Source organism: Psittacula echo (genome assembly GCF_963264785.1).
Source record: "Psittacula echo genome assembly, chromosome: Z".
NCBI classification, from domain to species: domain Eukaryota; kingdom Metazoa; phylum Chordata; class Aves; order Psittaciformes; family Psittacidae; genus Psittacula; species Psittacula echo.
In genome coordinates this window covers 95,126,550-95,152,911 of record NC_137742.1, presented here as the reverse complement: position 1 = coordinate 95,152,911, position 26,362 = coordinate 95,126,550, and the positions used below count along the sequence as shown (strand labels likewise).

At 39.9% G+C, this 26,362-nt stretch overlaps 2 protein-coding genes across 3 annotated transcripts; one reads left to right on the top strand and one right to left on the bottom strand.

Moving 5' to 3' along the window:
• Nucleotides 1-4,285: 4,285 nt before the first annotated feature.
• On the bottom strand, nucleotides 4,286-7,086 carry CIAO2B (cytosolic iron-sulfur assembly component 2B). Its single transcript, XM_080637966.1, has 5 exons — nucleotides 6,824-7,086; nucleotides 6,641-6,720; nucleotides 6,274-6,399; nucleotides 5,753-5,798; nucleotides 4,286-4,488 (listed from the first exon to the last, which is right to left on the bottom strand). The coding sequence occupies exons 1-5, from the start codon at nucleotides 7,041-7,043 to the stop codon at nucleotides 4,391-4,393; spliced, it is 570 nt and encodes a 189-aa protein (XP_080494092.1). The 5' UTR covers nucleotides 7,044-7,086; the 3' UTR covers nucleotides 4,286-4,390.
• On the top strand, nucleotides 7,009-25,939 carry LOC308232011 (fatty acyl-CoA hydrolase precursor, medium chain-like). 2 transcript variants are annotated; one of them, XM_080637965.1, is made up of 16 exons: nucleotides 7,009-7,092; nucleotides 8,939-9,016; nucleotides 11,795-11,863; nucleotides 12,005-12,112; nucleotides 16,946-17,150; nucleotides 18,005-18,146; nucleotides 18,583-18,716; nucleotides 19,035-19,188; nucleotides 20,079-20,180; nucleotides 21,133-21,237; nucleotides 21,921-22,061; nucleotides 22,163-22,249; nucleotides 23,281-23,428; nucleotides 23,628-23,759; nucleotides 24,085-24,157; nucleotides 24,596-25,939. In XM_080637965.1, coding segments are annotated over exons 5-16 (1,395 nt in total). In that variant the 5' UTR covers nucleotides 7,009-7,092; nucleotides 8,939-9,016; nucleotides 11,795-11,863; nucleotides 12,005-12,112; nucleotides 16,946-17,148; the 3' UTR covers nucleotides 24,771-25,939. The 2 variants fall into 2 exon arrangements, with proteins under 2 accessions (XP_080494091.1, XP_080494090.1); XM_080637964.1 differs by lacking the exon at nucleotides 7,009-7,092 and adding an exon at nucleotides 8,224-8,339.
• Nucleotides 25,940-26,362: the final 423 nt, after the last annotated feature.

Below are 26,362 nucleotides of genomic sequence, written 5' to 3'. Positions count from 1 at the left end.
GATGGAAATGAATAGTTGCTGTCTTCTGTCCCTCCAGCCCTGTGTTGGAAACTGATCTAAAGGCAGGCACCGGAGACTGAACTTCTGTGCTAAAGACAGCCTTTGCATCTGAAGCTTGCTTGTGCTGCAACATGATACTGAACAGCATCAAAACTGATGAGACACCTAGCAAGTTACTCAGTGATCCTGATAAGTGTGTGGAATCAAGTTAGGAGAGCAGGGTTTCCAACCATTCAACCGACCAGGATGTTTTTATCACTGCAGACACTGCTCCTTTGATCCATGAAGGAAACCTAAGGAATGGAGGTAACCTGTCACAGGATACAAAAGCTCTTCTACAGTTAGCACGTGAAGGAAGAAATGTATGATAATAATATGTGGGCAGCTTATACAGAATGCAATAGCATGTCTCCTACAACTACTGAACTGTGCTGAACAAACAGAGGGGGCTCTGCTCTTCGTAAAAATCTTGTGTATTTTTAACATTTTGTGGAATGAATTGAAGTTTTGTGTGTTTTCTATTACATGTTGTTGCCAACTGGAGCAGATGTAAACATAGAAGTAATAGCCTCAGCTACCCCTGGTTTTATTCTCTTTGTTGATAATTACCTTTCCATAGGAACATTTGAAAGATTTTGCTATAAACTTTCCTTTTGAATAGGGAAAAAAAGTTGACTTTGCCACTTGTTCAGCCTGTATTTATGCTAAAGAGTACATTTCACAAAGAAAGGGAAGGGAAAGTGGCATAGTCGTCCGCTTGACAGGCAGGGAAATGTTTCTAACAGCTATAAAAATATAAAAAACCTGTAAAACATGTAGCTTATAAATTAAAGCTCCAGATGAAGATCTTTATTAAAGCACTGTACTGATAGTAAACACATCCATCTTAAGCATGGTCAGAAGACTGAAATAACTTTCCTTAACCAACAGTTCTCAGCATGTGGCACATTGCTCCACCCAACGAGCACAAGAAATACTGCCATCAAAGTGTGAAGTTCTTCCAGATAGTTCAGTTGCATCTTTGGGTACAAAGCTGCTAAGCTGCTTCCCTGCCACTATGAAATTTGGGAACGAAGTCTTCACGTGTTTCAGATTGCTTCTACAAGGCAGCAATGGCAGCACATGAGCTCCTGGGAAGGAGCCTGCCTCCTCCCGGGGAGCAGGACCCTGTGGGCAGGCCCAGGTCTGGGCAGCATGGTGAAACCGTGCTGGTCTGCAGCTCAAACACGGCAGGTTACCCGAGTGCACAAGTTAGCCAGTTGCCCTAGGGAGCTCCTGCTGCAGTGTCTGCAGATCGAGAGGACTGAATGCCATTCAGCCACCCCTGGAAGGCTCTGCCCAGAGCCTAGGAATGTGAAACAGATGTCTGCCTCTGGCATTCTTCCTGGATTTGAATGAGGCTGTGTTCAACGCAGCTGCTCTAAAGGGTCATAGTTTCTGATGGAATGTGTCCTGTTACAAAGCATTCCAGAGGCTAAATTTAGGGGTAGCTTTTTGGAAAAATTAAAGTCTGACAAGAAGTATTTGTAATAACTTAATGTTTTCTTCTCTCATCCCATACAGCAGGAGCCAGCTAACAATCATTAAAAGCAGGGAATGGAAGATTTTTGCTTGAACATTATCATTCAGCAAGTATACAAACTGAGGGCACCTCTACAGGAGGACCTAGAATCTTGAGCAAAGTAACTGTGGTTTGTTCTTAACTGTTTTTATCATCTCATAAATATAACACCCACATCATTTACAGAAGCATGCCAGGTGTTAAAGCAATAGAATTCTACAACCCCGAGTAGCAGAAGTCAGACCTTTTCTTTGATATCCCATAATAGAGTCCCATTTTCTGAAAAGTCATCCCCCAACTATATATTTAAACTATCTAACCACATACTGTTGCTTCTGAGCAAGTAAATGGTGCAAACTCCACCTCAGGATTACTGTGTACAATGTGCTTCATTGCGCAAGTGCCAAATTCCCAATAAATAATTTGATGCTACTATTATGTAGTGGTGAAAGCTAAGCAGAGACATTCAACAAAGCATAATTCACTATTCTTTCTCTACTTGGAGCACAGGGTGAAGCAATCTGTTGGCATCTTATAGTCATCCTTCTATTTTCCCCCAGCACATATTTGCATTCCTTTCTTCCCCAAAATCTGGGAGGGCAAAATTGATTTCCTATTTAAAAAACCCAACCAAACAAAATAAAACGGAAAACAAAATCAAACCAACCAAGCATGCTGCCTACAAGCTGCCTACATGCACTGCCATGGTTGAAGTTTCATTCGTGGTGCAAACACTGGCAATGTCAGAACTAATCAGTTCAGTGATGCAGCAAGATAAGCAGAGAGGAAAGATAGTATTAACAGCTGGACCATTCTGCTCCCTTCTCAATATTACTAAATAAAATTGTCTGTATTTACAGTTTCATTCATACATCCAAACAAGTATTGATCATTCAAAGGAAACTAAGCTGAATAAGCAGATTAAGACTGCTGCAGAATTAGCTTTCTGTAGAAGACCTATGCAAACTGGGTGCCTCATTTCTGAAACAGGAAGATTTACATTTGTTTCTGTCCTATTCTGCTGTGCGACTTTAGACGTCACACTTGGATCACCACTGCCTCAGTTTCCTCAGCTGCTCAACACAGACTAAACTGGACCACTAGGCTTTGGTTTACAGTGTTCACAAACTTAAACAGCATCTGAGACCCTCCAAGAGAAAATGCCACTGAAATATAAAACATTACCATCAAACAGGTGAGCACAATCTGCTTTTCTAAAAGTGTATGACTCTACAGGTAACTGACAATGATGAAGGTAACATCACATGTCAGCAGGCACCAACATACCCAACAGGATTTCTTCATCAGGTTGTTAATTTTCCATGTGGTCCATGATTAGAAACATGTTTTACAAAATTTCAAATTAATTCTCGAATTCTTCTTTTTTTTTTTTTCTATTATCAATTTCTGCCAAATACAATAGTTGAGTAAATGACACGTTTCTCAGACCAGAAGCTTAGGTCATGTAGTATTATTAAATCTCAATAGCTTTAAGCAAAACTTGTCATTTAGCTGTCAAATTTTGTGAGGAAACGGAACAGAAAATAGCTGTACCGTTCTTACTGAAAACTATGAATTATTCTCTCCTATATTGTTGCAGGCACATGAAGAAAAAGCTCCAACAAAATAACCCACCTCAAAGATTCTGTATTTCCTACCACAAGTAATCAGTAATTAAAAACAAATCATACTTTCTATAGGTCTAGGGAATCCTCCATATTTGTCTAATCCAAGGTAATACAATAAAAGCCAGGTAGGTAATTCGGAAGTGTTTACACTTATCGCTAAAATGCGATGCTACTTTGCACACATGAATATACACACTTTTTGACAACTGATGCTAAAATTATATTAGCAGTCCAAAACAGTCATAGGAATGTAAATATTTTAACTGCCAATTCGCTTTGTGTACTTGTGTCCAGAGTTCAGCTATAATGGTTATTTTTCTCCTTCTTAGTAGCTGGTGCAGGGCTGTGTTTTTGACTTGAGTCCGAGAACAGTGCTGATAACACACTGATGTTTTTAGTTGTTGCTAAGTGATGTTTACTACGATCAAGGACTTTTCATTCTCCTGCTCTGCCACTGAGGAGGGGCACAGGAAGCCGGGAGGAAGCACAGACAGGACACCTGACCCAAACTAGGCAGAGGTATTCCATACCACAGCACGTCATGCCCAGTATATAAACTGGGGGGACTTACCCAGAAGGCCCAGATCACTGCTCCGGTCGGGCTGGGTATCGGTCAGTGGGTGGTGAGCGGTTGTATTCTCTTCCCTTGTTATTTCCCTTATCATCATTATTATTACAATTAGTGATAGCAGCAGTGGTTTCTGTTATACCTTAGTTACTGGACTGTTCTTATCTCAGCCCGTGGGAGTCACATTCTTTCGATTCTCCTCCCCATCCCTCCGGGAGCGGGAGGTGAAGGGGAGCAGCAAGCGAGCAGCTGCGTGGTTCTGAGGTGCCACCTGGGCTTAAACCATAGGAACTTGTGAAGTCCATTGTGCAAAATCCACTTCTAAACTGCAGTTTATAACCGATTTTGGATAGTGAGAAACTGGATAAACCAAGTTGAAGCCAATCTTTTTAAAGAAAAAGACTACCTATGCAATGACTAATAAAATGTAAAAATCAATCTTCATTGTATTTTTGTAGCTGCCTGTAAGCCAGTTTCCCACATACCATTTTTTGTAGGCGTAAGGAAACATTTAAGAAAATCAGGGTGATTTTATTTTGAACACGATATATGTATAGTGTAACACCAGCATCAGCACTTACATACAAAATCAGTTTAACATAGTAGAATACCAATAATTTTCTCATTGGGCAATTATGATCGAGCAGACAAACACTGATTCACCACTTCCAGTAAGTGAGAGTTTTCCAAAGCAGCTGCTACACGTTCTTTATCGGCAAGCTGTTTATTAACTGTGCAAGGAAAAAACAAAAAACAACCCCCCCAACAGAACACATTAACCCAGTCAAAACATTGGTATACAATGTCTTTTTAAAAGCATTTTACATTGAGACACATAATCATACTGCTGCTATGGTACTCAAGTAGACTAGAAACTTAGAAACATAGAATCACAGAACGGTTTGGGTTGGAAGGGATCTTAAAGCTCCAACCCCCTGCCACAGGCAAGGACACCTTCCACTACATCAGGTTGCTCCAAGTCCTGTCCAGCCTGGCCTTGAACACTGTCAGGGATGGGGATGCTAACTGCATTTAGCAGATGCTAAGTACACTCCAGAGTTGCAGTCTAAAGTCAAAGCTACCATGTTATCACAAGTTAAACCAGTAAGCTGTTTATGATCCAGCAGCACAGAGCTATGCATGTGCAGGTGGAACACAAGAAGAACCCTCCCCCCAGCCTCTCCTCATTTTCTGAGTTCCTCTACAACCCAGGCAAATCAATGACAGTTGAGAACACAGGTTTCCTGAGGAGACGTTCAGAATACGTAGAAGAGCACCTGGAAAGCTGCTCAGGGGAAAAGGACCTGGGGGTGCTGACTGACAGAGCCTGAACATACTTATACACAGGCAGCCAAGGCGGCAAACAGCATACTGGCCTGTATGAGTAGTAGTGCAGCCAGCAGGGTCAGGGAAGGGATCATCACCTTGTACTGGGCACTGCTGAGGCTGCACCTCAAATCCTGTATTCAGTTCTGGGCCCTTCACTACAAGAGATATTGAGGTGCTGAACCGGGGCCAGAGAAGGACAACAAAGCTTGTGAAGGGCCTGGAGCACAAGTGTGATGAGGCTGGGACCTGGGGTTTTAGTCTGGAGAAGAGAAGGCTCAGGGGGTACATTATCACCCTCTACAACTACCTGAAAGGATGCTGTAGTGAGGTGGGAGTTGGTCTCTTCTCCCAGGTAACAAGCAATAGGACAAGAGGTAACAGCCTCAAGCTGTGCCAGGGGAGGTTTAGACTGGATATTAGCAAAAACTTCTTCACAGAGAGGGTGACCAGGTATTAGAACAGGCTTCCCGGGAAAGTGGTGGAATCACCATCCCTGGAAGTGTTCAAAAACCATGTAGATGAGGTCCTCACTGGTGGTTTAGTGGTGGCAGTCCTGGGGTAATGGTCAGACTTGATCTTAAAGGTATTTTCCAACCTAGTTGATTCTGTGATTCTAATACAATACAGAACAAGAAAGACCATACAACAGAGGCCTAAAATCCTTACCTGCATGCTCAGAGACATGTGTTCCTGGTGTAATATGAACATCCAGCTTAAAAAGCATCACAAAAGAAAAAGTCAACAAAATACTGGAAGGTCAAGTTCAAACTATTTAATAATAAAGATTAGTAAGTAGAAGAGAAGAAAAAATGGTATTCTTGCCAATGTATGATATTGCTATATGATATATAGCAGGACAAAGTCTGAAATAACAGAATATTCTACATTCCCACCTGCTTAAATCTGCTTTAGACAAGGGGTGAGGCACCAACCTCTCCTCCTGTGCTGCAGAGCACTGCTGGTACCCTCCCTCCTGCTCACCCTTGACACACCTGCCACACAATTGTAATTCTGCATCAGTATCTTAGTCCACTGCCCTCTCTGGTTCCTGGCGTATTCCCTCCCCCATAATATTAAAATAGCTCTTGCTATTTTTCACTATAAGTTAGTTAGCTTATTTTTTGCCTTTTATTTTTTCCTTAACACAATTCCCCTCTTCTGCTTTCCATAGTGATTTGATTACTCACCTTAAATCTCTCAGGCAGAGACCTGATCAATTTTACTTTTATGGAGAGGCCGATTAAGGTGGCCATGCTGCAGTGAGGAATGGTGGGGGTGAACTCCACTGCCACCGTGCTTTCTGCGTCATTCACCTGTTAAAACGAACAACTCCAGTGTACAAACCACGACAGTACCACACTCGCTGCCTTCACCCCGAGTGCCATGCTGTATTTTACACACAATGCAGCTGGAAGCCGTGCTTGGTTGTTCGTGGGTTTGTTCACTGACAGGGTAAGTAAACCTGCACAGACTGCTGCAGCAGGCCTGCGTTCATGTCAGTGATGGACCAGGCCGGCAGAGGCCGCACGGCTCCGCGGCGAGCGGGGACCTCACCTTCACTCGCACTTGCTCGACGACGTTCAGCTCCTCCAGCGTGAGGGGGTGCTCGGGGTCGTTAATGGAGCGAATGAGATGTGTCGGGTTAAGGAAAGCGGAGCGGAGCTGCACCGACCTGGCTCCGCGGTCCCGGCCCGCCCGCCCTCAGCCCAGCGCGGCCCGGCCATCCCGGCAGGATATCGAAGATCTCGCGGTCGTCAATGATGTCGGGCAGCTCATCATCCTCCTCCCGCGCCGTCACCGGCCGCTCCCCCGAGCGGCGGTAGATGAGCGGGTTGGCGTTCTCCAGCGGCGCCCCACCGCCCGGCCCCGGGCCCACCATGGCGGCAATCAGCCCTCCCCGATCGGCTGCGTGCGCGGCGGAAGGAGCCCGGACGCCGTTCGTCGCCGCACCGGACATGGGGCGGGTCGTGGTCCTCGGTTACTGATGGCGGTAGTGGTCGCTGTGGGTGAGCAGTGTAACTGGTCTTGTGTGCGGGATCTGCCGATATAGCTCGGGCGAGCCTCGAGGTCGGTTCTAGGGCAGGGAGCGGCGTTGAGGGAAGGTGTTCGGGCCCCCGAGCCTGACACGGCTTTAACTAACGTTTGAGGGTGAAAACCGAGTGGCTTTGCCGGAGTCCGCGGCGCTGCGGCATGTGTGAGGGACCTCTGAAGGAAGCTTCGTGCTGGAGAGGGTGTGCTTGGTTAAAATACAGACCTCATGGCAGCCTTCTGGTACCGAAATGGGCATAAAAGAAATCAGAAGAGGGACTTTTTACAAGGACACGTAGTGACAGGACAAGGGAGAATGGCTTTAAGCTGTTAGAGGGGGATCTACGTTAAATATTAGGCAGAAGTTCTTCCCTGTGAGGGTGGTGAGGCACGGGCACAGGGTGCCCCGGGAAGCTGTATTCATCCCTGGCAGCGTCCAAGGCCAGGTTGGACGGGGCTTGAAGCGACCCGGTTAGTGGAAGGTGCCCCTGCCTGTGGCAGGAGGTTTGAACTGGGCGAGCTTTGGGGTCTGTTCCAACCCAAACCAGTCCGGTGTGAGTCTATGCTTGCTACAACAAGTCCTGGTCACAGGTTTGGTGTGTGTTCCCCAGAAGAAAGGCAGCAGTTTCCTCAGTGGCTGACAGAAAAAAAAGACTTGAATGTTTCAGAAGGTGTTGCAGCTGGGAGAAAATACTTACACTGGGGTTCTGCTGCTCAGCACAGGTATGGATGTTACCTTAGGTGTGGTTATGACTGCGTGGAGTTGGGCCACGTTGAGTTTGTCTCCAGCAGGACCTGTTTACACATCTGCTGATTTAGGAAATACAAAGCTGGCTGAGCTGACTTATCCTAAGTGAAGATATTGGCTGATTTTAAAAGTAGGGGTTTCTGTGGTTGGTTAGTTTTCTTTTCAGTTGGATAAAGAGAGCTCAGTTTGGGAACACAGGAAGTCCATATTCATTGGATCTCACTTGTGGAAAGTGTTCACCTTAAGTAGCCTTATGGAATCCTACTTTTTCCAACTCCTCTCTCCCTGCCTTGTATATGTGCATGTATGTGTCTGTGCCTGGGTGGATGTATACAAGCACAGACAGGTGCACACATCTATTCTCATATGTAGAAATCTGCCTTCTGGTGTTGGTCTGTCTTCCTGGTCCACAAGAAGAATCATCAAAAAACTCCCAGGGCTGTTCACATTGGACTGGAACAACAGTAAAGGCAACAGGTAGCTACTTTATAGAGAAATGGCCCTTTCTCACTTTTCAGAGAGAAGTATATATCCCATAATGTATTGATAAGTAGAACTTGGTTTTTGGCCTCCACAGAGGCTGCTCATGGAGAAGAAGCTATAGTCTGACCCTTAAATTTAATTTCCTCTTTAATTCTGAAAAACACAGGAGGTCTATTTTTATTCAAGAAGGGATAAAGAGCTATTTTGAAATATACAATACATCATTTGGACTAGAGACAGAGGGGCTGCCAGTGACTTTGCCTACCAGAATGAACACAAGGCTTTGGGACAAAAGGTTTTTGCTTCAGTACTGCCCTAATGCTGTCTAACAAGTTTTGTAACAATGTGTTGATTTAAGGCTAAACTGCTGTGTATGAGAGATTTATGTAGAAACCTTCACCCAGGAAACCTTTACTGGTGTAAATAAAAGCTTTTCAAGACAGCTGCTACATTGTACTGCATTTTTGCATATGGTTTGACACTGCAAAAATAAACACCAGTAGTATGAATGAAGTAGAAGGATGCAGTTCCAATGTTAAAAATATCGGAAAAGTTGAATGGCACTAATAACGCTGGGTTTCTTTTCTGTGCAGGCATCAAAAATAACAGGTTTGAAGGAAACAGGTGGAAAATCAATCACTTCAACTTTAGAGTTTTTACTACCAATGTTGGTAAGTCCTGTTGCACTAATAATCTGAGAAGTGAGATTTCTTTTTAATGCATATAAAAGATTTGTGATGTCTGGTGGTCTCTAATTTCCTGCTTATTATATGACTATGTCTTAGTCATAGTGTTACTAAGACAGGACTTACACAGAAATAGGATTGAGTCAGGCCTGGGATTTGGGAAAATTCTAGACCTCTGAACCGACGTTTTTATCTTACGTATTTGTATGTGGGCTTACTACAAATACTGTCCCTAATCTTATGGTATTTGATGGTTAATCTCCTGGTTGCTGGATTTCAAGGCAGGATTTTTCAATATGTTTATATTAAATTAAATGAAACTTTTAAAGTAGGTACTTCACACTCCTAGTTTTGAAGTGTATCTTTCAAGCAGCAAATTCTAACACTAAAAACATAGGCTGTGTTTGGGGAGCTCACTGGTCTTGGCCTGTCGTCTAATACTCTATAAATCTTTCATGGACTCAGGGAAATTACTTTTTTAATTCCCATATCTCTTCTGAAGAAAACGGAAGCCAAAGGTAATTAGGAGAAGTTGCTGGATCTTTGTCGACTCCTATAGCATTTCAACCCACATAAATCTCTTGCAGAGTTGACCTTAGGTGGTTTGTTTCATTTCATTTTTTGTGGTTTTTGTTTGTTTGGGTTTCCCCCTTCCCAAGTGGTCTGAACAGATTTTATTTACCATCATGGTTTCCCATCAATGTGGGTGCTACCCTGGAGCTTTGTGCCTTTGCAGAATCTCTGAAGTTTAAAAGACAACATTTTTAGCTGCTGATTCACAGAGTGATAATTTTTGTGTTTGTGTCTTGTTTCCTTTTTCTCTTGTGATGTACCATGAGAGTTTCTGCCTGTGACAGTGGATGAATATCTAGGAAACACAGGTGTTCCTGCTGAACTATGGGACTAATTCTGGAGCTGGTAGGGGGTGCAGAAATTGCCTTACCACCCATTAAAGCATCAAATTATCACAGGGGTGAGCTAGTGAACACCAGTAGGATATTCAGACTTCTTACTACATGCTGGATCAAATGATGTAGACAAAAATCCAGTCACGCGTAGGCACCCTGGGAACTTGAAGGTGAAGAGTGATATAGGTATGCAGACTCATGTGAAGCAAGTGTATGTGCTCCTTTATCTTTGTACCAGAGTCTTGCACTTGTCCTCATAGTCACAATATATTGAGAGCAGCACGTGATAACACAGGTAAGTGTTTGCTAAGTGAAATATACAGGCTTAAAATTTAAAACATGCTAAAGCAACCTGGAATTTGTCCTTTGGCCTACTGCTGCTTGGGAAGTCAGCAGCTCAGTATTCTGGAGACTTTCTGCTATTTAAGTATAGACAATTTGTGCCAAAATACCCAGAACTGGAAAATAATTTGATGTTAATTTGTTTTCTGTAAGTTTTCCTGGGGTGAGACTGGGGTTCTTGGTCTCTTTTGCAGGTAGTGTTCCAGTTCCATTGATTAGAGCAAGGCTTGGAGCTCTAATGTTTAATTTTCTGTGTGAGATCTAATGATTAGTTTGAAGTCTGTTTTGTCCCTGACTTAATTAACATTTAAGCATTTTATGTGAAATGGGACTGGTCCATTGAGCAAGGATTAAGAGTGTACTCCCAGAATTACCTTTGCCTTGTCAGTTTGGGCATTTTCATAGGATTCTGTAAGTTTTGGTTCTTTCAAGCAGAATCCCATCTTGCTACAGTCCTAATGGATGTGCCAGTCATGGAACAATTACATACAAGATGTCACATCAGGAATACTACGAATCCAGCAATTTGCTTTAATTGCATATGACTACAATAATAATACTTGGGATGGAGTATTTTCTTTCCCATGAAACAAATTAGGAGCAGTTCTTATTTTGGCAAAGAAACGCAGAAATTCCACATATTTTAAGTGAATTCACCATTTTTTCTGCTTTTATTTTTGTTATTTGCACAGTAGTTCATAATCTGTTTCACAGCCTACATAAACGAAAGTATTTCCTTTTACTCCATTGAACTTTGGACCAATCCAATTATGTTGTAAAAGCATTTGTTAATCTGTTACTAGAGCCTTCTGATTTTGCTTATATTTTATATTTACTTTTTTACTAATGTTACCCTACATGTTACCCTATACTAGAAAACACTACATAGTTCTTTTTCTATTTGCCTGAATTAACTGACAGCATGAAAATAGCAAATATTTTTATTGGTGTATTGAGATGCATTTATAATTAATAACACACTGTAACTAAAATTATTTTCACCTAGCTGATCTAGTGGGTGTATGTGTAACTTTATTTAAATTCATTTTCTTGAAGTAATAAGACATGGAATGACCTTGTCTTCTATCAGAATGAAGAAGTCTTTGCCTAGTCATGCTCTGAATAATAGGGTGGATTTCAGGTCCACAACGCTATGAAAGTAAACCATGTGGCTCGTTCCTTGAGTAAACCATTCCCATGCCTTTTAATGGGACTCAGGAAGCATGGGTTCTTTTTTTGGTTCTGCTTCTGGTTTTCTGAACACTTACAGGCAAATTGCCTTATTTCCTTGTACCCTGATTCCGCTATTTGTAGAATAAGGATAATTATGCAAATCTCACTCATAAATAGAATTCTGTTGGTAATTGCTGTATTACTAACATATTACAACTACGGTGCCTCTGTTGTAATCTTAAATTGTTACAACATATTCGAAGAGTTGGATGCTGCTTTTGTAGTAGCAGTATTTTGACTTTTGCCACACATAGTAATTATTGTGTATTTTGTCTCTCAGGTGAAGTTACAGAAGAAGAAAAGAACCTTACTAGACTAATGAAGTACTGGGTTGACTTGCTCAAAATGGGTAAGAATCGTGAGATTCATGACACACATTACTAGTTTGTGCTGACACCATAGTGAGTTAGCTGTTTTGTTGATTTCAGTCTTAACTTCTGTGAATTCCCCTGTGACTGAAAAAGGCATTACTCTTTCTTGGTGTTTACAGAAATCCTAATGGAGAGGGTTTGGTTGATTGGCCATCTTAGAACCTAAATGAAGAATACTTACAGAGGAATCTAAACCAAAAGAAAACCAGAAGGTTGAAAGTAAGCAGGTAGGTTTTTTCTGGAGAAAGTTGATGTTTGAAAAGACAAATAACAATAGAATGGAAAACAAGAAGGTTATTTCAGAGTTACAATTTATAGTCTTAACATGCATATAATATGCAAGCTATGAGGATAGTAAAAGAAATTACTGAAAGTAATTTTGTGGATAAAATTATGTTTCTTTCTACCTTTTCTTGACAGTTGTCATATTTGCAATTATTGACTGTAATAATTCCAATTGATCTAATTCGCCTTTGTGATCCTTTACTTTTTTCCTGGATTTGTCTACAACAGAAGCCTCACTCATTAAACACAGGTACCATATTTCCCCACTGCTCAGGTTTTTTTATCATTTCCACATGACTGAAGACAGAATGTAACAGCAATCTTGTTTTAATTACATGAAATCAATAAAGACCCAATTTCCAAGTAAAACTGTCTTTTGATGTCAAGTGTATCAGCTATGGTACAGAAGTTTTGGGTTGGTTTAGATACAGAAATGTCATCTGTGGGGAGGGGAAAAAAAAAGAAACTAAAGAATGTTCTGCTTTCTAGGTTGGTTTTACAACAGAGTTAATGTATTTCTGACTGTTGTGATACACAGTCTGTAAAGTAGTGATGGAATTAAGACTTCTCTCAAATGTTAGAAAAGTGAGAAACGGTCTCTACTACCCACACTTTTTTCCTTTTAAATCCAGCAGTAACTCCCCTAAAACAATCAATGTTGGTAACATTAATTATACACTTTTTGTCTTTACCATGGTGCTCTTTATTGTGCTCCAGGCTGTTCTCTGTGCTATCAGTCAGTTCCAGATCTCTGTTTGCACTAGGTCACCGGCCTTCATTACTAGCTGTGGAGAGAGATTAATTTGTACCAGAATTATTGCAGTGTCCTTACTAGCTCATTGGCACTTGGAGTGTCAAGAGCAAGTCTTAAACACTGACTTCATGTCAGCTTCTTTCTCTGCTATGTCGTTTCTTTCTTATATCTGGATCCCAGGACACTCCAGCTCTCTCAGATGTATTCCTGACCATACTGCTACATCACAGCAGCATTATGCAGCTCCACAGATCCTGAAGGACACTAGGCATCTGTTCACCACTTTTTTAATCTCCCTTCTATGTCTCTGGAATAATTTAAGATTGTACATGGATAATAATATCTTACAGCAGCTCAGTGGCCATGCCTTCTTTTTTGAGTTACCTTATTGGAAGAAATAAGGTGGGATTTCCTGTATCTTTTTGCCCAAATTCTGTTGCCAGTCAGAACTCGGAAGGTAGGATTAGACTGTAAGCACAACTGCTGGGTCAGTAAGTGGCAATTCCTGCTAAGCATCTGCCCCTCCTCCTTTGTTTTAGCTGAGCTCTTTTATGAGGGGAATACAATCTCAAAATAGTCTTGATAGATCTTCATTGCACACACAATTCCCCTGAGTCCTGTACCACTCGCTTTGAAAGGAGATAAGCAAGCAGCATTGTATGTATATGCGCAGAATATAAACTTACCTTGTAAGTGTACATAGAGAAGTGCAGTGAAGCTGACTTCTTACGCGGAGGCAGAGTGCTAAAAATAAATCACAGTAGAAAATGTCAAAATATTTTACTCCTATTTAGAGGGGAGTGCTCTGATACTCTGTATCATCCCAGAGACATCCCGATGTGAGATGAACACATGCTAAAGAGGCAGGCAGTTAAAGCCGTCCAAGCACTAGCTTCATAGACTCTAGCTCTAAGTTTTATACACTATAGCTTTATTGAATTCTCTCCAGAGGCTGAGTAAAAAACCAAACTGACCTGTTTCAAATGCAGAGTTCTAAACATTTCTATCATACATACTTGAGGCAAAATGTAATTGTGAGCTCTTATGCAATTATGAGCCTCTAAATGTGCTATTTGTCTCTATTTTTCAGCTATTGAAATAAAGAAAGGTAGCAGTGTATTTAAAGATAGAGGCAAATGTCATCATATGGCAGGGGTTTTTTTTATTTATCCCTGATTTATGCATTTTTCACTGTTTGAGGGTAAACGGCAAAATGTAATCAAAATGTAATGCCAAACAGGATTCAAGAATTCCAATTTTCAGGTATGTAGCACTGTCTCCAGTTTAGCCTATGTCAAAAGAGTAAAAGTTTCCACATTTGCAGCACATATAGGTCATGCTTGCAGATCCATACAAAGTATCTACAGGTAAGGCTATAGGGTCCTAAAATCCAATTTCTTTTTTATCCTTTTGTAAGTAAAATTGGCAGAGTTTGCAGAAACTGTTTTGCACTTGTAATATTTTTAAAAAGGCTTCTTCCCTGGGACTGCAGATTGGATATGAGTTAAGACATTTTGTAGAATGGGTACTTGGGAGAACAGTAATGAGTAGAATGAAGATTGAAGATTAAGGCTTGGAAATAGCCAATGAGGGGGGAATATAATGGGAAAGCAGATGAGAAGGGACAGTTCAGTAAAATCAGTAAAGATCAGAGAGAGAAAGGGAGCTGTTTATGGAGGTAAAGTCTGCAACACCAAAAGGAGAAAGCGGCAAGCAGAGTTCACAGCATTGCTTTGTAGCAAAGCATAGCATTGGCATTGTTAACAGCGTGGCAGCAGCAGCACACAGCTCAGTACAGAGGGCAGGAGTCTCCTGATTAACAAAGCAAGTGCATAAGATATGCAGCACGCACTGAACTTGCACATCTACCTGTAAATAGTTTGCTCTCCGAGCAGTCCAGTTTAAAGTTGACTGGGGTTTACCTATGAGGGCTGTAAATCACACCTGTGCAGATACACTTAGGAAGGTCTGGAGTAAGGTACACAAGCACAGCCATAGTGCATGGGACTACTAGGTGCGTAATATAGGTGCTGAACTGCTTTAATGACTGTGGGTCTTTATAGCTCACTTGGCTGAAAATAAATGTGCAAGCAATAGGTGAATCTATAAAAATGCTGTCTCTCGCAACTGAGAATTCTCATGATATAAAATTGCAAAATGGCCTTTCTGGGGCAGGAGTTCTGAGCCTTGCCAGAAAAACAAAAAGGGGAAGAGGGGCCAAAGCTTACATAAATCTAGCACAATCCCTTAGTTAACATGGGTGGATAATCTCTTTCATTTCTATTCAGCTTCCCTCCTTTTGTATTGCACTCCAATGACAGGCGAGTTCACACAGAAGCCCATACAGGCTTCTGATTTTTCAGAGGTATTAAATGCATAGTTCCACCCAAATCTTTCAATATTGTTCCCACACTACAAAAACTGAAAAAACTCACCACTTTAGTGTTGCAAAAGTCATGTTAGATACGAAACAACCATCCCTGAACACACAGGACTGAGTGACGGAGTATCCACCCTGCAGGGAAAGCTAAGATTCTTCTACTATTGTTTTTGTCAAACAATATCCTTCTATGAGAATAAAAATCCCTCAACTTCAGCAAAAGCACATTTTTCAGGCGTATTGATTTGGATTTTGTTCTTTGTGGCTATATTGTGTGTTCCTTACATTGAGATACTGATACCAAAACGAAGTAAACAGATGTAGTGAAAGTATAGTTCTCTTCCTGATCTCTTTACTGTGTGGTATGAGGAAATCCCAGCTTTACTGTGAAAAATTTCAGTGTTACAGCAGCAGGACAAGTCTCCTGGTGTAATAGAAGGCTGTTTTCAAAGCATTTTAAAGCACATAGTCGATGCCTGAGGTTTTGTGAATGAGAGAAGGAGCACTAGGGAGCCAGTATGAAACCCGTGGGGCCACTCTGGGAGGCAGGAAGTCTCCCTGTTGCCACATGCAGCAGGGTCGTGGTGCATTCCTCCTGGAGGAGTGCCTTACGAGCAGGGCTGTTGCTGTGGTTGCCCGCAGCTAGCTTGGCTCACAGCTTGGGTATTGCTTTTCCTAATCAGTGTTTGCCTTGCGTAACAGTTACACTTAGTAGAATATATAAGGCAACGCACTGAGGAGACACACGTGACTGGCTTGCAAGATGGTAACTGGAAAGGACGTGTTGCTGCTGTGCTTGATTCTCACCATCCAGGTCACAGTGCTTGTAGCTACTGGTAAGCTGCAGAAGGGGTTTTCCCCATTGCCTTCTATAAGGAAATAGAGCAGAGGTGCAGCTTGCTCCCCTAAGAGAACCCCACCATTAAGCTTGCTTGCCTGGGGGAACCCCAGCTTTATCAGAGGAGCTGGGCACTCAACCTCACTGCAGTGGAATTAAGTCTGAATAGCAAGAGTTCTTAAATAATTTCTGTGATCTGTTTTCAGTCATTTATCTTATTTGCTTTTTTTTGCAAATAGCAAAATCGAATTCTTGTTCCAAAATCTTGTCTGATGAGGCACAGCAGATGACTGATCCAGATTTCTAATTTGGTATTGAGAACTTCCATCTCTAAAATGAATCCTGCTTAAATCTTAATAGTATTTGTATATGCCAGATTATTTTCAGTATGTTAGAAGCTTTTTTATTTAGCAGTGCACATTGTATCAAGCATCTGGAATGTATTTCGTGTGCTCACAGATCTTTTCTTAAAAGGAAATGCCTTGTCTTAATGACAGCAACCTCTTGGACTTTTAACTAACAACTTGGATCAAAAAGGATTAAAATCTATATGCAATTATTAATGTGTGTATGTAGTAAGATAATATATATAATACACCAAAGATAGATCATACATGCAAACTAATCAAAATGAAGGCTGAAATAATGTCAGTTATATTGACTAGAGTTTGTTGAAGCTTTATGTGTGGAAATTAATTGTTAAAGCAAACAAAAGTTGTGTATTAACGTAGCTAAAGCTCTTAGAAATCTGGCAGTTACTCATGAATAGACTGATTATGTGATTTTGTGTTCATATTCTCCAGAACAGAAAGCAGAGCAACCAGAAGTGGTGACGAAGTATGGGACAGTCCGAGGGTATCAGTTCAAAGTAGACGCAGCTGAGAAGAGCGTGAATGTTTTTTTGGGAGTTCCTTTTGCTAAGCCGCCTGTTGGACTACTGAGGTTTTCTGCACCCCAGCCACCTGAGCCATGGAAAGGTGTCAGAGATGCCACTTCCTACCCACCAATGTAAGACAGTGACAAAAACATTGACCTTTATTAATATGGAATTCCAGGACACTGATGTACAGGGCAGCAAAAATCCACAAAGATAAATTCCTTGGTGCCACCTGCAACTGTTACAATGAATGCATTTCTAAAAGCATCTTTATAAGCTTCTTTTTTTATTAAAAAATGCTATCTAATGGACATCAATGATGAATTAATATGGACTGGCACTTTGTCAATAATGTTCTGTTTTGTTTTTTTCTTTTTTTTCTGTTTTCTTCTTCATTTGGCCATAACTTAGCAATGCTTATAAACTGTGTAGCTTTGGAGCAGAAACAGGAAGAAGCTGAGGAAATGTTGGAATGCAATATTAGAATTAAAAAAATGCTGAGTCACATGCTTAACAGGACACACAAGAAAGGCTGACCAGTTCTAGTCTATACTGTAAAGGTCTTGCTCCATTTGTACTACTGCTCTTATTTAATGCCTTAAGCTTAATACCTATTATTATTATTGTTAAAAGCTATTGAAGATGTAAAATAATTAAGTTGCATTTTCATTGAAGTAATTTAAGGCCATGTGTATTTGCAAGTATACTGTAATATTTTGAAACAAGCAAAATTATATCCGCATGTCACTTTGTACTGCCGTAGACTATGTTGTTTTGTTATGGCTCTCCTTAATGCCAGGTCAAATGAAGAAAATACATTTAAAGTGAAAAAAACAGATAATTATATTTTCTGCTGCCAACAATCTAGAAATGTACCAGAGACTGGTTTCTGGTTTGCATTTTGTTGTGAAAGAACAGAAAAGCTACACTTTATAGCTTTGAGGTTTTAGTTATCTCGTTTCTTGTTGTTTTTAATTTTATTCAGGTGTCTACAGGATAAAGAAGGACAGGTTTTTTCGAACTACATTACTACTAGAAAAGAAAAAGTTACTCTGCAAGTATCTGAAGATTGCTTATACCTAAATGTGTATACACCTGTTTCTACAGGAAAACAGGAAAAGCTGCCTGTAAGCAAAATCATTATAAGACCTCTAGCAAAATTATCTTTCAGCAAACCTGTGCTGTATGCAGACTTAGATGTGCAGTATGGTAATGGTGATTAACTTACATGCTTTGCCCCAGTAGATATTTGCTGAGATTTAAGAGCATAAAATCCTATTTTATAAATAAAATGTTATTGATGTTTTATTTAGGTAATGATTGATTTCTTCTGAATAATCTGTGAAAAGTCATGGGGCACTGATATAGTGTAAGTATTTAATAAAATCAGTGCCATTTTGTAAGATTGCAGGCCTCATATTGAAAGACTTCTACCATTTGTGAAATGAAATCTGAAAGATTCAGGAGTGAAATAGCACAAAATACTGTATATTGGCTTATATTTAGTTTTTATCACTGAGAGCTCTTATCTGTGGTGGGTTGTTTCTGGTTTTGTCTTCCCAGGTCTTTGTATGGATCCACGGAGGTGGATTAGCTCTTGGAGCAGCTTCATCATATGATGGTTCACCATTAGCAGCATTTGACAATGTGGTAGTTGTAACAATTCAGTACAGATTAAGTATTCTTGGATATTTTAGGTAAGATATTTTATGTTGTTTTTTGCAAAGTGATTTCCAAAATTATGTGTGCAGAGCCTCTGTGCAGAGACATACAGAATACTTGCTTATGCAACATATGCAACAGTTGGGAATAATTTACAAGTCCCAAATCAGCTTCTAGGTCTGTTCTTGTTCGACTTCTACTCTGATCTCAATGCTTTGTGAGCATTTATTTTTCAGTTGTGTAGAAAAACTCTGTGTAGAGAAAGGCAGCTGATTTCTTATACCACAGATTGTAATTTTTCTGCCTTTTTTCTTGCATTGAGCGTTTAAAACAAATCTGTTCTTCCTCTGCAGCACTGGAGATAAGCATGCCCGAGGTAACTGGGGTTATTTAGATCAAGTAGCGGCTCTTCAGTGGATTCAGGAAAATATCATGCATTTTGGAGGAGATCCAGGATCTGTCACTATTGCTGGAGAATCTGCAGGAGGAATCAGCGTTTCTGCTCTTGTAAGTCCATAGTAATAACTGAATTTTAATTACCTGGGGAGAAAAAACACCATCCACTTTCATCTGTAGTACCTGCATGTAAAGTCAGTGAAAGAAAAGGGATGGCTTTATGGGAAATGACACATCACCTTGATCTATAATACAATAACATAATACAGCTTCTGATTGATGAGAATGGTATTTTCATACCCAAATCTTGTAGTTCAGACCCAAAATGTGACTTGTCATCTACTAAATAAAATTCAGGAGTGGAGGGGGAAGGATCTTATTCTCAAAACCCAAAAAATTTATCCTGAGTTCTTTAAGGGGATGTATTGCCAATTTCCTGGTTGCTTTGAGAGCCACTTGTGCAAACGAGGTGAATAGTCATGATAGCTGAGCTAGATGTGCACTTTGTGACCCAATGATAATGTAAAATTTTTATATCAACACTGAGCACATTGGCCAAGAGTTTCTTCTTATCCAGTCTCTCACAATTTGGTACAGATCACATAGTGAAACCAGGGTTCAGAGATACATATGATAAAAACCCCTGCTCTTAAGCTCCTGACCTGTGGCCAATAGCTCTTTATTCCTCTTCTGCAGTACAACCAGACTATATTGGACATGGTTCTAGTTGATCTGTATCTGGCTTGCAGTGTAGTTCCATGAAGTCTTGGAAGCAAGTTGCTATGGGAGAGCAAAAGGCAGGCACGAACTTCTTATCCTTGACAGTGCTGCCAAAGCCCTTTGCATAGCTGAATTATGATCAGAGCCTACAGAATAACAGTCTTATGACATTTGTTCTCAAAACGTTTTAAAGGGCAATTCCTCATACTGAAATTTTAAGTCAGTCGTCAGAACACAATGCTTGTCATGCTTGAAATGCTTGTTCTTGCTTTTTTTCACAGATCTTATCTCCCCTAGCAAAGGGTTTGTTTCATAAGGCCATTTCAGAGAGTGGTACCGCAATCAGGGCTTTGACCACTGAGCATCCTGAGGAGGAAGCACAAGTGGGTATTTTGTGATAATTTTAATTATTTTCCCAGATAGCTTTGCATACCTTAAACAGCGTATTCCAAAATGTAGAAACAGATTTTTGTCTTGTGAAACTACAACCACAGTCATTAAAGACAGTATTTCTGTGCAAATAATTCATGTTTAATGATGCCTTGCTTGTCAAATACCCAAATATCCATATATGTCTGAGTGAAAGCGAAAGACTAACGAAGTGAAGAGGGAAGGCAGGGAAGAAGTGTGACATTTAAAGAAATACTGTAGCATATACTGACTTCAAGAAAAGTTGAGATACAATTTTTGGCTGGAAAACAGCACCAGATTCCGAGTATTCTTCTTTTTCCCTGCTTTTTGGTGCCTATTGTGTGCAAATAAACAAGACTTTATTCTGTTTGTTTATATTTGAAAAGAAGAGCTGGCTTCAACCTTCATTTTTTTTTCCTTCTTTATTTTTTTTTTTTAAATGATTATTTAACTACCAAAAAAAATAAATTCCCAGGAACCGAGATTTGATAATCTGGGATATAAAAGAGGCAACATTATAAAGAGCTCTGTTTCTCTAATGACGACTGTTATTCCACCAAAAAGGCATCATCAATAATTGTATAATGTGCTCTTTGTTACCGCCTATATGGTTGTATTCCGACTATGCATCACTCTAACTCCTTTATGTCATCCTGCCTTCTCAGCCCATGTTATTTACCAGAATGACTTTCTCGGTCTATTCCTGTATCAAAATATTCTGGGGGCACGTTTTATCCTTCTGCTCAGCCCAGTGTGAAGGGTTATGAGGGCTTCCTGTTCTCTACCTCTGCAGGGGGAGCATATGTGGCCTCGATGATCTTTATGCACGAGCTTAGAGTTCCCCCTGCTGGACCCTCAGCCGCAGTTTCATACAGAGTCCCTAAGGGAAGTATCTGAAAAAGTGGTTATTTTTATCGATTGCAGAGTATTGCTGCTGCCTCTGGCTGTGAAAAACCGAGTTCAGCTGCCATAGTTGAATGCTTAAGAGAAAAAACAGAAGAAGAGATACTACAGGCAATGCTAAAACTGGTATGTGAAATTACACTTTTTGGTTTCAAATGGCATTTCAAATTCTATTGTAACAGAGTATGCTATCTGGCTGTTGTAATATTAGAATGTGAAGTGACTGTAATATCTGATCTCCTTGACCCTCTCAAATCTATGCTATGCTATACCTCACCTGAAAAATGTGAACAGGTTACTTCCCTTTCGTTCTGCATGGACTTTAAGCTACTTGTATTTTGCTGTCATGCTGTACCAGGGGAATGAAAAGACTGTAGAAAATATCACAGTTTCTCCTGGAGAACCTGAAAATTAATTACTATATTATGTCATACTTAAAATTTCTTATCACAATGCTGGAGTCCATGTTCCTACCAGTTTCAACACAAAGGTTGATTTTTTCCCCGACTGTTCCACACATGGAACTAACTAAGAAGAGATGTGATCTGGATATCATCATCTATGTTTTGCAAACATTAAAAGTATGATGCTAATCTTCACTGAATCTTCTGCAGAAAATCTGTCACAGAAAGTTTAGAGGTAGTTTGAATACTATTAATTATTAGATTTTTAGTTGGCACTTAATTTGTTTTTCTTTGACACTACAGTAAAAAAAATGTGTTTTTTTTTCCTAGAAGCATAATTAAGATATTAATGTAGCTTTGTGTTTGGTTCCCCCCCTTCTTTTTTTTTTTTCTTTTTTTGTGCAGCCTTCCATTTTTATCAGTGCATCTATAGATGGGGTGTTTTTTCCAAAGAGTCCTGAGCAATTACTGTCTGAAAAAGCGATCAATGCCGTCCCATATATAATAGGAGTAAATAATTGTGAATTTGGATATATAATTCCTATGGTAAGAGACTGATAATTTTGTTATTTATATATTGTTTTGTTAATACATTATTTTTTTATTAATATAAGATTTTCTAATAAATACTATTCTGTATCATGCAGATGATGAAACTTCCTGCTTACACAGATGGTCTGGATGAAAATGTTGCACGTCAAGTTTTACAGACCTCCTTAGAATTATCATTTAAGGTAAGAGGCGATTTTCAGCATGGCCCAGCGCTGCTTCTTCACTGATCTGGTTTTCTGTTTGTACTCCTGGAGGAGTACATTTTAGAGACAAACTTCTCTCAAACAAAGCTGTTTGACAGCTTCCTACCAGGGGGCAGTACTGGGCAGCATTTGTGGTGTATTCCTGTCATTCCTGCCATTAGTGATTGAAAATACACTCTAAATTTCTATCCTAAGTACCTCTCTTTTTAAAAGAGTTCTGTGGAAATCCAGAGGTGATTCAGGTACCTAAACATAGGCCTCTTGTGACATTTTAGATACCTTAGGTTATCCAAAACATGCATATGAAACAAGATCTATAGAACACACCCTTCTGAAGCAGTAGCTGGAGACAAGAAAGGACAACCTGAGATGTTTAAAATGGCTCTGAGAGACCTATGTTCAGGTTTCTTGCGATTTTGCTTCCCTGTAATTTACATACCTCTCAGCCTTCTGGTTCCTTTGTGCTCTCCTGAAATACTAAGTACAGAAAAACGCATATTAATAGGTAAGATGGATTTTATAAATGTGGCCAGGATTTGGAATGGATCATTCAGTGTCACAGACAACCATCATGAACTTGGAAAGGAAGAGCCCAGGCTTGTTTTTTAGAACAAATTATGTCTATCTACAGCAATAAATTAATTTTATGGAAGCCAACAGAATTACAAGAGTTACTCATGACTTATGAGAGTTACTTATGAGAGTTACTTCCACAGAAGGCAGAACAGACTACTGTATCTATTTATCAGCATCACTGACTGATGTTTATCTAAAGATGTTTGAGATTTAGATCTTGCAAACCTCTTTTCCCTGAGAATATCTATAACTGGTAGCTGTGTAACTCCTGATTCTGAGCTTTGAGCCACACTCTGACACAGTTGAGGATTTTCTCTGAAAGTAGTAACGTTTGGGGTTTAGCCAGGGATGTGCAGATGGCACACTTGGTTAGTGCTGTTAATCTTTATTATATTCATCATCATTATAAGAAGTATTTGTGTTGTTTGTGTCAGGGTATTGCTTCTGAAGTTGGAGATCGGTTATACAATGAATACGTAGGGAATGCAAAAAACCGTGCTGAAGTACGAGATGGCCTTTTTGATGCATTAGGAGATGCTTTTTTTGTTCTGTCGTCCATTGAAGTGGCTAGATACCACAGAGGTATGTCTCTGATTCAGCATCTATTAAAAGAAATGTGTAATTCCAGGGGTGTGTTTTGGACAGTATAAATCATACTTCATTATCCAAAAAAATGATAGTGTTTTCATTTTACCAAAACTGCTTGTGAAGGAAATTTATATCTTTCGTGATAGGTATTTTCAGCTCTTCCACTAACGTTCTTCTGTATCTTTTCTACTAGATGCTGGCAACCCAGTCTACTTTTATGAATTTCAACATCGACCAAGTTCAAGGGAAAGTGTTACACCAGAGTTTGTAAAAGCAGATCATACAGATGAGATTGCCTTTGTCTTTGGAAGGCCATTCTTAGCTGGTGATGTATCCATTCTTCTAATGTATTCCTTTTAAAACATCATTATTACTCATTTTACTTACTGAGAGGCTTTAGTAAGTCTCTTACTTAAGAATAGCAATGTTTCTTTTAGAAACACTGGACTCAACATAAACATTTTCTGTCTTTAGTAGTAGCTACTTTTCATGAAATCATTCATCTGCTGTCCTCTTCTAGAGTGCTGCTCAGGTAGAACTATAGCTCAGAGTAATTAGTAGAACTGATTACAGTTTATTGGAATTTATATAGCTGCTACTCTTTTGATTATTCAGGTTTTAATATTGCTATTTTATCTCTCACTTTGCAGGGCATGCTACAGAAGAAGAAGAAAAACTTAGCAGAACTGTTATGAAATACTGGACTAACTTTGCTAGAAATGGGTGAGAATTCTAATGCTAATTACAGCTCAAGTTTTGTCTGTGCTGCCTCAAATATATGCGTGAAGGAATAGTCTCATGGTGGTTCCTACAACTGTGACAGAATTTAAGATAAATACTGAAGCAAATTATTTCTATACATAATGATTTTGAGATAATCTTCTAAATGAACAGGCAGACCAAAGGAAAAAAAAACCAAACAAACCCAAACCAAACCTCTGTTACTCCATCTGCAGGGGAATTTTAGATCCAAAAGTAATGGCAATTATTAAACTTTTGTTATTCCATTAATGAGCATTTTGATAAAAAACATCCATCTATTAGGTACTAGAATCACATAAGCTGAGCTTGTGTTAGTTTTCTGAAATACTCTCAACCAGACAAGTTGGAGCACAACTGACAGGCAAATGGAAAGCTAACTTTTCTTTGTGTTATTTCCAGAAATCCCAATGGAGAAGGCTTGGTCCATTGGCCTCAGTATGATCTGGATGAAGAATACCTGGAAATAGACCTAACGCAAAAGGCAGCAAAGAAATTGAAAGAACACAGAGTGGATTTTTTGATAGAGCTCATAAAAGAAATTAGGAATGAAAAGAGAAAACACGCAGATTTATAAAAGTTGTAGAGGGTAGAGATTGTTTTCAAAACCTGAAATAAAGTCAAACAAACTTATTTTGTAAGGATGCAGAATTTAATAATCACCTTCTAACTCACTGTTATGTAATCTGTTGTCAAGATCACAGGGAAAGGAGAGAATCGAGGGAAATGTGGAATGTTTGTGGGACTAAAAATCACTATTTAAGGAAGCAAGCAGAAAAATACAATGATCGTTCAGGCTCAAAAAGACCTTGGTATCTATTTGGTGGATATCAAAACTGAATAATGCTCATGTGAGAAGGGGAAATGAGGGAAAAATTGGCAAACGTTGAAATCTGTAAGAAATTATCTATTGAAACAAAGGGGGCTATAAAATCATAGAATATATAAACTTTTAGAATTAGTTTTAAGTAATGCTAAGTGTAATGGCTTTGTAACAGTAGCAGTGGAAAATTACTGAGGGACATGATATGTAGAGGGAAAAATAGATTACAGCTAGAGAAAACACTGAGAATTCTTGTGCAAGATAAGTTGTTATAGTTGACATAGTTTTAAGAAAAATAGTCTAGAATAACGAGACATAGGGATAAGGAGTATCCGGGAATGGCAGGTGTCCAGGATGGGCTACAGTTAAACTAACTGGTAGGTAGGAAGCTAGAAGGATTATTATGTCTTTGGTGTTAACGATCCAATTAAGCTGGTATGAGCATTTACTGCAAGGCAGCCAGAAGTGATGAAGATTGTTGGAAGAAGTAAACGACCCTCACAGACCCCTACCACAATTTTGTACGCATGCGGGGAACTCTCTGGAAAATTACGTAATCCATACGTAACCTCATGAATATGTATGTATGCCCAACATCTATATAAGGCAGTGTATGGAGCAATAGAGGGAGACACACGTTAGGAGGAGCTATCCCCCGTGTCTCCCGGCGCCGCAATAAAGAATACCTGCTTGTCAGCTTGAAAACTTTGTTGGCAAGTTTGTTCCTGCAGTTTCCTCCAAATCACTATAAAGAATATATCATAAGTGTCAGACATATGATATATGCTTATTCCCCTCTTCTTCCAGACTAGAATGGTCAGATATCATTCTTACGGCCTCTTTCCACTTTCTTTAATTGGAAATAGCTTGTAGGGAGCACAGCATCCATCAAAAAAACATCGATCAGATGGGCTTGACATCTCACAAACGAGGACAGCAGATCCCTACTTGTTTTCTTGTTTTGTAAGGTGTTATAAATTAATGTTGCTTTTGATTTTTTGGAACTTCCTTTTCTTTCACTTAACTGCTACAGGCTAATTCCAAGAGGTTAAATCACACCCAAGAAGCCAGAAATGTGTCCAGTTTCTTTGCTCAACCTGAAGGGTTTCGGGTAGGAATTTTCCAGCCTTTTTTTGCAGAACCTGAGTATGGAGGCTCTAGGGTTTTTACAGACTATTCTGTGGTGTGATTATCTGTTCTTCAACCCTTCCTGGCAAAGAATTCACAAGTCGTTGGCTGAAGGGAGGAGGTATTGCTGGCAGGAAAGACACCCACTGAGACAGAGGGGAGAGCAAAGTATGATGTTGATCACTGCGTGTTGTTAGCTCACTATTGTTCATGGGCTC

What these genes read in the sequence shown, in the direction of transcription:
- CIAO2B (XM_080637966.1), bottom strand. Translation starts at nt 7,043, where the DNA reads ATGTCCGGTGCGGCGACGAACGGCGTCCGGGCTCCTTCCGCCGCGCAC. An exon ending in TGACGACCGCGAGATCTTCG is followed by an intron (nt 6,721 to 6,823) that starts ATATCCTGCCGG and finishes TTAACCCGACAC; the next exon opens with ATCTCATTCGCTCCATTAAC. An exon ending in ACATGTCTCTGAGCATGCAG is followed by an intron (nt 4,489 to 5,752) that starts GTAAGGATTTTA and finishes TTCCTTGCACAG; the next exon opens with TTAATAAACAGCTTGCCGAT.
- LOC308232011 (XM_080637965.1), top strand. An exon ending in ATCCTGAGGAGGAAGCACAA is followed by an intron (nt 20,181 to 21,132) that starts GTGGGTATTTTG and finishes TATCGATTGCAG; the next exon opens with AGTATTGCTGCTGCCTCTGG. An exon ending in TACAGGCAATGCTAAAACTG is followed by an intron (nt 21,238 to 21,920) that starts GTATGTGAAATT and finishes TTTTTTGTGCAG; the next exon opens with CCTTCCATTTTTATCAGTGC.